Consider the following 14,438-nt stretch of genomic DNA (forward strand, 5'->3'; position numbering starts at 1 on the left):
GAGGAAGAGTTGTGGGGCCAGCAGAGATGGTGAGGGCTGGGATATATAGAGTAATAGCATGGTGACATGGTGGCTAAGCTTCACTTATTACAGCATGAACACACGAGACAGGCAATCACAAAATGGGAAACAGTCTAAACTACAAGCTGTCCCAATGTACACTGAGAATAATAATTCATATTTACCGTTTTCAGGAAATAAAACCTCATTTAGAAATGTGTAACATTCCTTAGATTGGAAATTTCTACTCAATGCATTTTATTTCGTTTTTTTAGTAGATGGTGATATTGTATTATGATAATACATATGATAATGTTTCATAGAGCACCTGATTTTGCATTAAATGAATTAAAAGTAAACGCTACTACACAATAAGTCATGTATGATGTGACCAGAACAAACCGCTGACTACCAAAGCTACAAATCTCCACCAATGGGGACAACCAGTATACATTTGTGTAATCTGAGAAGCTACCTGTAATAAACCTGGGTAGAAATGTGTGCTTGTTTCAGAAAACTCACTGTGCTTATCATCACTACCTTTCATTGTTACAGCCACAGGAAGTCTTGTGTCTGTTGGGCTTTCGTATTTAGTTCAGTTACACCTCTGCTGTGGCTTTACTACCCTGAGTGTCAGCATCACTCCATCTTGTGGATTAAAGGAGCAACTGCACCGTCATGTCAAAATCTCTATCCTCTTGGGACTAATGGTGAAAAAGAAGCACGAATGTACAGATGTTTTTCTTAAATTGTGCTTCAGCATCTGTTGAAAAGCCTGATAAGAACAGACTTTTAAAAACTGGGATACAGGCCATGCTATTTTGTGAATATGTTCCATGCTCATACTGGTGTCATAGCCCTCTAGTTCTCCAAATATTTTTGATTTTATTGATGGTTTGACAGCTCGCAAACAAAGAAAATGAAGAAACATTACAGCCAGACTTGACGCTATCCTAAAAATCCTCCCTGCCTGTGAAGCAAAAAGCATCTCACTACCACCTGAGCAGGCGTCCAAAAAACAAACAAAGAATCTTAGGATGAAAAGACAAAGGAGCATGTGATCTTCACACGGCTGTCTAGATGACGAAACGACAAAACACTTTTCATGGGTTTGTTCTGTATTTAGACTGCCATTAACTTCCTGCCATCACACTACTACAAAGTAGTCCTGGATGGTGTCCAATCAGAAACCCAACCCTGCATGCTAAAGAGACCCCTCTCTGTCCTATCAAACAAAACAGAAACAAATCAGGTCGCAAACGAGGAATGGTAAACATGGTTAATTATGATTCTGTAGTTTTTTTTGTTTTTTTTTTGTACAAAATAAACATATGCTGTCTTTATAATTATTTACTAAGTTACTTTACAATAATGAGAGGTAAAAAGGAGACTTCTACTGAGTGAACAATACTATACAGCTACATTTAAAACTACATTATTCACTGATTTTTCTTCTGGAAACAAGCTGCATCTTGCCGCTTTCTGTCTGTCTAAGCGCAGCTTGGCTCAGAGCTTTAAAAATAAATGCCTGTAAATACATTAAAGGTTCCACTGACTGTAAGAGAAGCCGTAGCAGTCTCTCTGAGATATACAGTATATATGTTACCAAAAACATGTGCAGGACTCAGGTAACTCAGGTAATGTTTTTGGTAACAAAACGGGGGCAGATTGCTACAACCCACGGGAGACACAGACTATTACAACGCCGCCTGATCCTTTCACTAGCTACCTCCTCTAGCCCGGATCCTCCTTCATAGACCACATCCCAAGATGCATTTCACTCAAAAAGAATGCCTGGAAGACTTAAGAAGAGATGGCACTTCGACATACAGTGTTGCATCCACCTGTTTTGTGCGTGTGTGTGTGTGTGTGTGTGTGTAGGTGTGTGTGTAGGTGTTTGTTTTTGTTTCGACAGCGGGGAAAGTTAGGTGGTTTCAGTCCCTATAATCTTAACAGGCAACCTTAGTGGAGAAAAGGTTTCCACAGGCAAGGAACAACAATAAACCACAACGTTTAACTTCACTTGGACCCTGAGAAATGGCTACTGGGCTCTCTTCTGTCAAAAAAAAATGGAAACAAATGTTTTGTGTGTGTGTGTGTGTGTGTGTGTGTGTGTGTGTGTGTGTGTGTGTGTGTGTGAATGCAGAGGCAGAATACAGTACAGTTCACTGATATTCCTCTATTGAGTTTAAGCAGCTTTAGTGGAAAAAAAAAGTTAAAAATGGAGGAAAGTTCTACAGAAAAATCAGTCCTAAGTGTCAGTCGCCATCTCGGGTGTTTGTTAAATACTTGTGCTCTGTAGATTTTTTTTTTTTTTTTAAAAGAAGAAGCAGCATAAAAAACAACAGGCTTAGTCTTAAGCTGAGATAAACTATGGTTGAGGTCACTGTGTGCTGTAAAATGTACAATAGTGTGAGTGCATGAGTGTGAATGAGTGTATCCACCTCTTTTTCTGGCCATAGAATTGAGCCTATTTCCATCTTTCAGCATCATCAAACTGTAAATGGCCAGTACAGGCACAGTTCACCCAGCTCCTCTTTGTTACAGCACCACAGTGTGTCGCATCACAAAACAACGAGTCTCCAGCTGTCAAATCACTGCTGCTAGAAAGTCGCCAATCCCGAACAGACCCAGCTAAGAGAATAAAGGAAAACAGTGTGTGTCTCTATGTTGCTGCATGCACAAAACAAACACATGCAGCATCACAATCTACTGTACCTCTAACTGCATATGAAGATGACATATACACGTTTTACAAAAAAGGAAAGGAAAAACAAACTGCATTATTAAATTATGTGTAACAACTTGACAACCCACCCACACACACACACTAACATACACACAAATCTTTTGGATGATGACTCAATTTTTTCTTCCTTTCATTTTTTTTCTTCTTCTTCGTTTATCTAGAGACAACACACTGACAGATAGAAGAGGTTAGGATAGATATAATAAGCCCTTACAATATGTAAAGGTCTCCAGTGAATGGGATCTCCCCCACAGAGGACTGTGGGAAAGTGGGGTGAGGATGGAGGAGAAGGGAGGAAGAGAAGGAGGAGATGGTGGAGCACGAGGGGCCCACGCCCGGTAGCGCTGACAGAGCACGGTGCCGTCTATGCGCTAGGGTTGGGGTTGTTGTGTGTGTTGGTGGAGCCGTTGCTTCCCTGGATGGTGAGGCTGATCTCATCCTTCCTCTCCTTCTCCTCCTCCTTCAGCTCTTCCTTCAGCTCCTCCTTCTCCTTGAATGGACGAGCTTCCACAGTGTCTTCGGAGGCCATGGGGGCGTAGCGGCCTGTCCGGTGCTCCCGCAGGGCAGGACCCCACTTTGGATGCGCCTTGCAGGCGTTCTTCAACCGCTGACATAGAAAGAGAAAGAGGGGCACATCAGTCAGAGCAGAAAGGAGGGAAACTGACTCCTCATACATCTCTTTGAAGGCATGGCGGGTCTAAAATTACCAATGCAGGAATGTTAGAGTTAAACTTGCATTCGCTGAATAATATTTAAATTGCTTTCAGTCTCTGAACATCAACTTTAAACAGTTTTCATTGTTTTTCAGTTGAACTGACATTTTCACTTGGATGGAAGTTAACTGCTTTCATCTCTTACACTTTGACTGACAGCTGATATTTCAACTGCTGTCACTGCTTACACACCAACTGACACTTCGTCTATTCACAGCCGTCACACTTTCAGTGACTCCTGTCCTTCGATTTCAACTGACATTTCAACTGCTTTCATCTCCTTCTCTTTGAATGACACGGCCTTCGTTGCTTGCTCATCAACTGACGGTTCATCTGCTTTCAGCTCTTTACTCTTCAGCTGTTAGTCAGCTACTTTCAGTGTTAACATACAATGAATGAATGAACAATAAACATAGTATACAATCCAATTACTACAACATTTCGAATGAAAATGAAAATCTGACATCAAGACAGCCAGTAGAGGTAAAACAGGTCAAAAACACTGCAGTCGTAGCTCAAACTCATCAGAAGTACCCCTTTTACACCAAGCTCTGATTCTTGAATTCTGTTCCAGATTCAACAACAGCCAACAAAACATAATCTTCTTATTAGAAATAAACTTGTTTCCTGTGTGAGCTGAATAGAGTCAGCCTACACTGCTGTACTTTATCGATTGTCATAATACTTTCTGAGGTGGTACATGGAAGACTCTTAAGCAGTTGCTCTTCAAATATTTCAATTGCTTCTGATTCTATTAGGAAAAACAGCTGTAGGTGCTGTACCTCTCTGAAGGTGGCTCCTGGGGACCTTGAGATCTTGTAGAGGGCATAGATGGGTATGCAGACCACTGAGGACAGAGCCATGGCGAAGCCGATTGCCAGAGACCAGCGGGGATACACATAGTCATTGTAGGTGATGGGCTTGTACTGGATCACTGTGAAGATCAGGATGAACTACAAGGGCAGAAGAGAGACAGTGAATGAATAAGGATTTTATCATTTAGAGCCGGCGTTTGGAAAAGTGTCTTCAGGACCAATACAGACAAGAAAAGTACAGAGAGGAGATAGAAAATATAAAATACTATAGAAAGGGGGACATGAAAACAAAACATTTAAAAACATGTTCCCGACAATTGTGATGTTAGTCACATTTCTAGGAGAGGGCCTGGAGAGCAGGGCATCAATCAGTGAAATGAAAGAGAGAACAAAAGTGTCTGAAATCCTGAAACCAATAATCCACAACAATGAATTTCTTGGTTGGCCCAGCAGCTTAGCGGACTAATACTGCTGCCTGTTTGGAAAATACCATTGATAGCAGCTGCATGTGTCCATTTCCCAGTCAGAAAGATTTGCTTTTAGAGGTTTATATTGGAAACAAAGCCAACAGCAGCCAAACAGATTAGTGTTGACGGCAGCTCAAATGTAGGTCAGGTCCTTAACAATGTGTCAGCGACACAGAAAGTTTAGAACTACATTCCTTCAGGTCGCTACGTCAACACGTCGTTTTTTTTTTTTTTAAACAACTAAATGTCCAAACATGTTAATGTTTCAGAGACAAGACGATTTATGACTGCAACAAAGTTATGTTTGATTGAATCGCTACAGATCAGCAGCTGTGTTTGTATCCGTGTGTGTTAACTCACAGAGATAATGATAGGGGAGATGAATCTCCAGCACACTTTGAAGAAGAGAGGAGGAGGGAAACCCAGCATCATCTCAACATCTCTAAAGTAGTTCCTGTGACCTGTGAGAAAAACAGAAGGTTATCCACGGAAATCCAATGTGAATATTAAAGCTTCATATTGCTCGTCTGACATTTTTGTATATACAATCCACATTAATCCATTTAAAATGCTCCCTGATGACCGTGTAAAGTAGTTTTTATTTCTGGGGCTAAATGTGCCTCATTACAGAGTTTTCATCCTCCAACAGACAGGTATTCATATCATTTTCTTTATCCTTCTCATCTATCTCTACTAAAGTTGGTGACATACTGTAGCAGCAGGGACTCCGATTGGCTGAATTGTTTTTAAAAATCATTTCATTCTGACTGATGGATTTATGCAAAACTAAGCGCTCCGTATGCGACACAAATTTTTAATTTAGAGACTGATTAATCACCCTTATAGAGTGAACTGTGACTTTAATAGCTGGGGAAATAAATCACCAGTCAGACTGCTTTCATGCCACAATAACATAAATCGAAGGAATTTCACAGTTACCACATCTAATGCATAATGAAATCTAATTTAATGGACAGAGACTGTATATAACAGTTGTGTGTTATGTTCAAGATAATACCAGCCCCACTTATCACCGCTGTACGGTGGGTGGACTGGTAGCTGGAGAGGTGCCAGTTCACCTCCTGGACACTGCCCAGATGCCCTTGAGCAAGGTACCGAATCCTAACTGCTCCCAGGGTGCCGCTATGTGTGGCTGCCCATTACTCCACCATCTCTCCACATTTGCATGTCTATGAGCCGTTTGCGTGATAGTATGTCCTAGAATGTGTTTTCCTTATCAAAATGTGAGGGTCTTAAAATTCCCATGAGAAAAATATACAGTTCAGCATCATCTATCAGGATAGTCAGTCTATTGTCCTCCTTACCATAAACATACATGACGCAGATGCACATTATGCAAGAGATAATGACCAAAGAGAAGCTAGCGGCATAGTTGTCCATCAGTAGCAACCAATAGATTCCTGCCTGCAAACAGAAAACAGAAAATCAGTCAAAACCGAGTCTCCATGGAGAGGAAACAAGTTGTGTTCAAAGAATTTATATGCACTTGTTTGGGACTTACCCGTGTTGTTAGTGGCACGCCCAGTAAAAATCCAGCTACTGCCACTGACAGTGTGACTACGGTTTTGTTCCTGATAATCCAATCTGTACCGATCTCATCGACGATGGCCGTCACCAGTGTCTCCAGAAGACAGAACTACAAGAATGGGGACAAAAGGTTGATGGATTCAGTTAAATCAGAGATGAGATTGGACAGTTGCTGCTCAGCAGGGCTTCCACAGTCACTTATGATACACTTATGATTGAAAAGTTTTTTTACATTAACAGCCATTGCTCAGTGATGATGAGGTGAGGCTAATAACATCATTTAAAGTTGAAAGGAAGAATTATAGGAGGAAAAAGTTCCTGTTTGACATTAAATGTCCAATATATTTACAATTGTTGGTGAGATTTTATTTAAGTATTTCCTATGAGCAAACATACTTCCACTACACATTTCACTATTTTGTAGTGTAGTGTGGAGTGTGCAGTTCGTGGCATTCAAATTCCATTTAAAGGCACTTAAGTGGATGATCAAGAATAAAAAGACGGGCAAATACATTATAACAAGAAACTATAGCTATGCCAGCAGCCCTTTGAGGCTGTACTGAGGCAAAGTGGAGCTTCAAGCTAAGTGCTAATGCCTGAATGCTACGAGCACTGTGCTGGTGGTGCTTGGTGAGTCAGTCTCTTTGATAACTCATACCAGATTAACTTAAGCTGTATAGAGTCTGCTACCATAGACCATAAATGCCATGTAAGTCTTTACAAACTATAAACAGATCTGAATCTAGATCTGGTCTAATCTTGGGTTGCTAATGTAATTCACGTCAGTTCTCATTCATTTGTTCTGTGGACAGTGTACTGCACATATAACTATAGATTGTGCATCTTTTTTTAAAATAGACATCTGGCAGGCTGAACATTGTGGCATGTAAAGTCGAAATAAAGTAAGGAATTATTTGCCAAAAGTCCAGTTCCAAACAAGAAAAGGTACACTCTCTCAACAGATGAAGAATGTCTGAAGCATGTGTTATAGACATGTTTCATCCAATTATAACGCATGCCTGTAAAAGGGAAGCCAAACTGCTCCAGGATCAAATTCTGAATGATCGACATGAGCATTTAACATTTTAAAATGAAAAAAACAATCTCACACTCATCACACATGATTTATAATATAACACAAGTTATTCATAATTGTAGCCTCACCTGAGTCCCCAGTCCCAGAAGGATCAGCATAAAGAAGAAGAGCAGTGACCAAAGTGGCGAGATGGGGAGAAGAGTAAGGGCTTCTGGGTAGGCCACAAAGGCCAGGCCTGGACCGTGGTCGGCCACCTCTGACACAGGGACGTTCAGGTTGTGAGCCATGAAGCCCAGGATGGAGAAAATGACAAAGCCGGCATACACGCTGGTCGCACAGTTGGTTATACTGATGATGATGCTGTCTCTGTATGAAAGGGAAGAGGAGAGACATTAAGCAATCCTTTTACTATCATCTGGCAATTACGCATCATAAATCATATTTAGGTTTACAGCACAGGAACTACTATAGAAAGAGTGTTGATGTCAAACTATATCTCTACTCTACCTATACCTACAAATCAGATGCCTTTGGAGACCAAATACTTCATATTTTGCATTTATGCATTTGGCAAATTTTTCCAAAGTGGAATACAAATGAGGTACAATACTCATGTTGATCAGGGAGAAGCTTTCAAGAATAACACAAGGGCCACAAGGTTACAGGCACATGAAGTAACACCGAAGTGCATTGCAAATGCTCCTTTACATGTTGACAAACTATCTGTGGTTGGTAAAGTGCACTGGGATTGCTGTGATTTTTCCTCAAGGACAGGTAAAGTGCTTTGGAAATACAAATATAGCTACGACTTGTTTGTGCTTTCAGAAAAGTGTGCAGCTTATAATAATAGCTAAAAAAATGATTTAAATTTGGAGGAGGAGGACTACTGATCATGTTTTCATTAATATTTAGATTTAAGTTCAGTTTGAGATTTAAACATTAGATCAGATCTGAGCTGAGTTTACTCTCTCGGAGAGATGAAGCCACAATAGTGTCGACTCATTAGTCCGTTTGTACTATTAAAGGCAGCAAATCACTGTGCGGTGCTTCCTTTATTTCCTTTGTAGTTTTGCTGTCCCTGTTCTGAGAAGCAGCTGTTTCATCTTCACTCTCCCTCACTCACTCTGACTTGGACTTTTGAGTGTGCTCTGGCTCAATAAGGGAATTGTGTGGTCGCACGGTGCTTTGTTTCCTCACATTTCCTGTTAAGAGTTATCACAGAGGATGTCTTTGATGACTTTGATGCCAGTCCCTTTCTCAGCTCCTCACAAACCACCCAATCAGGTACCGGCTTAGTCCTATGCTCACTGCACTTCTGCATGTGCACCAATTGGTGGTGTTACAGGAGCGCAGAGAGCGACTCCACAGGGACAGAGCTGCAGAACACAAGCTGATTAGGCTGCCGTACAGCTGTGTGTGCAGATAGTACAACCTCAAGCTCGTAGCAGATGAACAAATTATATCTTCAGCAGCACACACCCCCCCGCCCCAACCCCCGTCAGCATGTGTGGACAAACTCGGTGGAAGAAATGACATCTTTCCTTCTTCTTATCTCCTCCTCTGTTCTCCTTCCTTCATCTCTACCTCCTCCTCAACTTCTTGCTTGATCCCCCGGCGTTCAAGCACAGTGCGACCAGCCTCTTCTCATTATCTCTGTCCCCCCCTTCCTGTCCTACCTTATCTCACCTTCTCCCCCTTCTCTTTTTAGACCTGTAGCCTTGAAGTTGCCTGTGGCTGGATTTTTGTCACCTTAGGACAGAGCCTGGATAACTGTCTTTATGCTAAGCTAAGCTCAGCATCTCCTGGATTTACCGTACAGATATGGAAGAAAGCAAAAAAGCATATTTCCCAAAATGCTGAACTATTCCTTTAATGTTTGTTTTTCAGCCATCATCTGGGGTACCAACCTGAAACAGTTGTTGTGGAATTTGTTATAGGAAGCCATGGTAATAAGACCCCCCCAGGCACATCCCAGGGAGTAGAAGATCTGTGATGCTGCATCTCCCCACACCTACAAATACAAAAACACAGATACAGTCAGAAGCAGTAAAAAAAAAAGAGGAACAAATTCTATTTTCAACTTACCCATCTGTGTTTTTATGTGTGTGAATACCTTTGCATCAAGGACCTTCTGCCACTGTGGAGTCAGGTAGTACATGATGCCGTTGATGGCTCCATCCAGGGTGATGCCGCGGATAAACAGGATGGTCAGAACAACATAGGGGAACGTGGCTGTGAAGTACACCACCTGGACACACACCCACAAATAATCTGAGGTTGTGAAATAAGTTGAAGCTAGTAGAAGTCTGATTTATTAAACCTCTATGTGTGAGTATGCATGTGTGTGTGTGTGTGTGTGAGAGAGAGAGTTACACAGCTATTAAGATTATTTAAATTATACGACGTTTGTTCCTATTTATTTCATGTCTTGAGGACACTTCTCTTTATTGCTGTTTTCCTGAGACTGGCAGGGTAAGGTAAAGTTCAGGTTAATGTATAAATAGAGTGATTCCAGAACAGAACGAGGGTCAGAGACAGGTCAGAGAGGTGACATCTAGATTGGGGATATGCTGGGTACTGATGAGGGGATATGTTATAAACGTTTAGATGCTATATATGCAAATTGTCTGTTAACAATTTACAGGGGTTGAGACAGCCCATATTTAGGAAAATGTATAAGAACCAACTGTCAGAGCTCCTCAGGGAGCCTTTTTCTCTGTAACCCCTTTAGTGTGTTGCACTGTGAAACGCTCTTCTTGTACAAGAACAATAAATTCAACTTAAACTTTGATACTTTGAATCCGACCCTCCTTATTTAAGGGTTTTTCTTTAGAAATGAGAGAATGAGGCTGACCTTTCCAGAGGATTTAACACCCCTGATGAGACAGAGGAAGACAACAAGCCAGGACACAGCGAGGCAGCCCAGGATAGGGAGACGGACCTCTCCAAAGTTTCCAATATCATCAGAGATGTTCAAAACATAGTGTCTGAGAAAGAGAGGAGAAAAGCCAACACAGAAAAGTTGACATCAGTGCCAGCAAACAATAAACCATACACCTGTCAGTACTGGAAAAAACTAAAAAGTGTACCTTACAGGCATGACCAAAGGCACCCACATGACATTGGTCTTCTTTATAGTATCATTACATTTTCACTTTATTTTGCTACTTTACTAATTTGGAATTAAAAGTAGAAACAATAAATATGTGGCTTATGAAAACTGGAAATGCGATCCAGACCAGAGTGAATGTGTCACAAAAATGTTGCATTGGATTCCTTAAACATTGTTGTTATTTAAAATGAAAGTTATACTGAATGGCTCTATCTTTATGCATGCAACACTGAGGATAATTATTCATTCTGTAGATTATACAACTTATGCATATTCTGATTTATAAATGATCACAGTATTGTCAGTATAAACAGAGAAAGAAGGACGAGTTCATGCCCTAACAATCATAGATCTAATGATTTTACAGCAGTTGGCTGTAATCAGGATTAGAGATTGAATAATGGTACAAATGCATAATAGCTAGCAATAACAGTTAAGTCAAGCATGAAAACATAAAAAGAAAAAAAAACAGAATAAGCTGCTGGCCAGCATTAGTCAAACAAAGATCCCTCTTCACGCTGCTTGTTTAATCTGTACCGGATTTGACCAAAGAACAACAAGCTCAGCAAAAAAGCTGCATGTTCCTTACTGGAAATGAAATGATTTCTTTGTGCTTGGTAGTAAAGTGATAAAGCAACAGCTCACATAAGAGCAGTGCAATGACAAAAATTATGTCCTGACCTTGAAATGTACTCGTGTCCACTCACTGTTTTCATGCCCTATGCATCACATAAGGCACAAAGGTGGAAGGACAGGTGCAATATGGGTACTGACAGCACGACTCAAAGGTGTGATATTTTGGAGAAGACATGATGAAAAATGATGAAAACAAACTATGGATCTTTGACAAGGAACAGGACTATTCTCAGATCGTCACATTGATGGTTTGGTCATTCTTTGAGACAGCAAGCTAAATACTTAATAAAAATGTGCAGCAACTAAGAAATAATACTGGACAAAACACTTTTAATTAAACACTCTCCAACTAGTATGCAGTAGTATGCAAGCTGTTTGTACTGAGCTGAAGATTAATGGGTAATTTGGAACATGATATCAGCTGCTGCCACACTGTGGAAAGCCTCCGTCTCCAGTTGATTAAATTCTTCTAAACAGCCAAAAGCAGCAGGATGGATATGCCTTTAAAATCTAAAATGCAGAGCAATTATACATGATAACCCACTGTGGGTAGCTTGATTAAGTCAAGTGCGACCAACACCAGGCTTCTGCAGAAATATCACAGAAACATCTGTGCTACTGGCACATTCAATTGGTTGGTACAGCAGCTCTGTACTCATCTGGTTCAGGTGTGACAACCTGAGGCAGAGACAGTGTAAAATCTTCCAGCTGTACGTACTATATATGAACATGTACAGCAGGTGCACTTGGATACTCCCTCACAGACCTTATACACATGACCTAATGCTGATTTGTTAAGTACTTTGAGATTTCAGCATTAAAATAGAACCCAAAGACTACAACAAAGACTACAATGGCAACCTGGGAAAACGTCCTGCATGCGCTGCTTTTACACTGTACTTCATTAAATCTAGTCCAAATATTTGAATGCTTTCTGCAAACAAGGCAACATGTTTTATGCAAGCTTATCTTACAGGTGCAAGTCAATTCTAACCTCTGTGTCAAGTATGATAGGCCTTCAAAAGTGAGTGAAAAGGAGTTACTTGCACAACTTGGCTGTACTGTACTGGCACTGTACTATCAAACATATCCACTACTACTAAAACTATGATGTTGATACTCCTTTGACCTTTCTCCTGTATCTTGTCTTTGGTGATCAGTACTCAAAGACTTACTTCCAGTACTCCTCACTGGGGCTGGTCCTCTTAGTGCGATTGACTACCTCGGAAACCCCCGCTACCAGGCTTGTGGTAACATTAGCCAGGCTGTTTCCCACCACACCGCTGCAGTCCGGCGTGTTCCAGGGGTTGTTGCAGTAGGTCCACGGCAGCAAGTTTGTCATGGACATGAAAAAGTAGTAGAAGGCAATGCAAATGACCACATTGTAATAGATCCCAATGTAGGTGGACACCACCATCATGCCATAGCCCACACCTGAGAGAAGAAGACAGGGAGAGAACCAACAGAAGAAAAACATTAGAACTTGCAAATGACAGCTTGACTGTGGTGGGTCACCATCATGCTAGCGGCTGCTTCCTTAGGATGGAGGCACTAACCTTCTTTCGGTTTGGAACTCACAACCCTTAGGGCAACATTGTGTTACATTGATGTGTGTGTGTTCTTGCACTATGAAACTTTGCGTTCTGGGTACAATCACCCATGAGAAGTATGTAACGCAGTGGTTCTTAACCTGGGTTCGATTGAACCCTAGGGGTTCAGTGAGTCGGTCTCAGGGGTTCGGTGGAGCCTCAGCCCTGGAATTTTTTATACCATTTGTTACAACATATCTTTGTGAGCAATCGTTTTTTGAGGATGCTGGACATAAAAACTAAGAAAAGGAACAGACTTTGCTGTGAAAATGATATGAGACTGGCACTTGCCAAGGTAAAGCCACGCATATCTGAACTGGTCTCTCAAAGGCAACAGCAGAAGTCACACTGAGGTAAGTTGTTGTGAGTTCATGCACTGTGTTGGTTTTGTTATTTGAACAAGGTGATGTTAATGCACGGTTCATTTTGTGCACCAGTAAAAAAAATCATATTTTATTTTTTACTAAAGAAGGGTTCGGTGAATGAGCATATGAAACTGGTGGGGTTCGGTACCTCCAACAAGGTTAAGAACCACTGATGTAACGTTTTATGGCACTAGGTCACACCACCACACCAAGTGTATACAGCTGTCCATAATACCACAGTAGTACTGCACTACAAAAATACCAATTTCTACACAGTTTACCTTTAATTATGTATATATGAACTCACTTCTAACAGCTGAGTTTTAAAGCTGGGTGATGGCAAAGATTCAGATTTTTTTGTGCTACACAAACACACATACACTCATGCTACCCCTTACCCTATACCTCAAATCAAATGCCCAACAATTTGATCTTTTAGAAAAAAAATTTTTCCCAAAAAAAGATGTTTGCATGTGATTTATACAAAGCACACAAACACACTGACACTAACCTTTGAACATAGGGCTGATCTTCCATACTCCCAGACATCCCTGGCTGGCAAACTGGCCGAAGGACAGCTCAAGAAAGAAGAGGGGGATGCCGCAGAACACCAGCATGATGAAGTATGGTAACATGAAGGCACCTGAAGGGGAGAAGCAAGAGGGCAGGCACTCAGTCTTAGTCTTGGACTGTGTTCTAAGAAGACTCAAAGTTTGGTCAGAGGCATGAACACATGGAGTAAGTCACACAAAAGAAAATGGTATTCTGAGAAGTCTAATTTGTGTAACTGTGGTGCTTTTTTACTGTTGATGCGAGGACAGGTTTCCCAGACAAAAACATAGAAACCTAGCAAAGACATAGTTAATAACAAAGATAATAAATCATGCACAGCTGGTCCTTAAAAAGATATGATCTCTGCTTTCTAACGGTCATGTCAGTTAGTACATAAGTTCGGTCACGTAATCAGAAGAAATCTATAAATATTTGCAGAATATTGAAATGTGCAAAAAGAGAAGAAATTATACACCAAAAACGAAAACATAAACCTCATCTGTCATAATAAGCTCCCCCGAGTGAGCAGAGAGGTCACTGAATGTGTAACTGAGTTTGTTCAGTGATGCAGCAACTCTCTGGTGGTTCAGACTGGACCAGGAACCAGACAGTCATCTATAGGGAATGTCTGCATGTGTGTGTGTGTGTGTGTGTGTGTGTATGCTTTCATATGAATGTCTGTATGCGAACTAGGTCGGTTCAACCAGCTGATACTGCACAATATCGGAACCTTATCGCTCCATGCAAATTGCTGGTGAAGCTCAGCTCTCCTGTCTGCTCCACACTATTCACAGCTGTGTGTGTTCTAATGTATGGCCTACATATACCAAATCCTTGTATGGGAATGCAGGTCCTC

At 41.1% G+C, this 14,438-nt stretch overlaps 1 protein-coding gene across 4 annotated transcripts in view; it reads right to left on the bottom strand.

Moving 5' to 3' along the window:
• Window positions 1-1,306: 1,306 nt before the first annotated feature.
• Window positions 1,307-14,438, bottom strand: part of slc6a9 (solute carrier family 6 member 9) — a 62,593-nt gene continuing 49,461 nt past the window's right edge. For all 4 annotated transcript variants that reach the window (XM_027283537.1, XM_027283536.1, XM_027283535.1 and 1 more), the window contains 11 exons: window positions 13,542-13,673; window positions 12,252-12,510; window positions 10,183-10,315; window positions 9,442-9,576; window positions 9,236-9,339; window positions 7,457-7,694; window positions 6,267-6,401; window positions 6,070-6,169; window positions 5,105-5,205; window positions 4,245-4,415; window positions 1,307-3,356 (listed from right to left, as the gene is read on the bottom strand). In XM_027283537.1, coding sequence (XP_027139338.1) covers window positions 3,114-3,356; window positions 4,245-4,415; window positions 5,105-5,205; window positions 6,070-6,169; window positions 6,267-6,401; window positions 7,457-7,694; window positions 9,236-9,339; window positions 9,442-9,576; window positions 10,183-10,315; window positions 12,252-12,510; window positions 13,542-13,673 — 1,751 coding nt within the window. In that variant the 3' untranslated portion in view covers window positions 1,307-3,113. The remainder of the gene's footprint in view (window positions 3,357-4,244; window positions 4,416-5,104; window positions 5,206-6,069; window positions 6,170-6,266; window positions 6,402-7,456; window positions 7,695-9,235; window positions 9,340-9,441; window positions 9,577-10,182; window positions 10,316-12,251; window positions 12,511-13,541; window positions 13,674-14,438) is intronic.

This window comes from Larimichthys crocea, chromosome X (assembly GCF_000972845.2).
Source record: "Larimichthys crocea isolate SSNF chromosome X, L_crocea_2.0, whole genome shotgun sequence".
NCBI classification, from domain to species: domain Eukaryota; kingdom Metazoa; phylum Chordata; class Actinopteri; family Sciaenidae; genus Larimichthys; species Larimichthys crocea.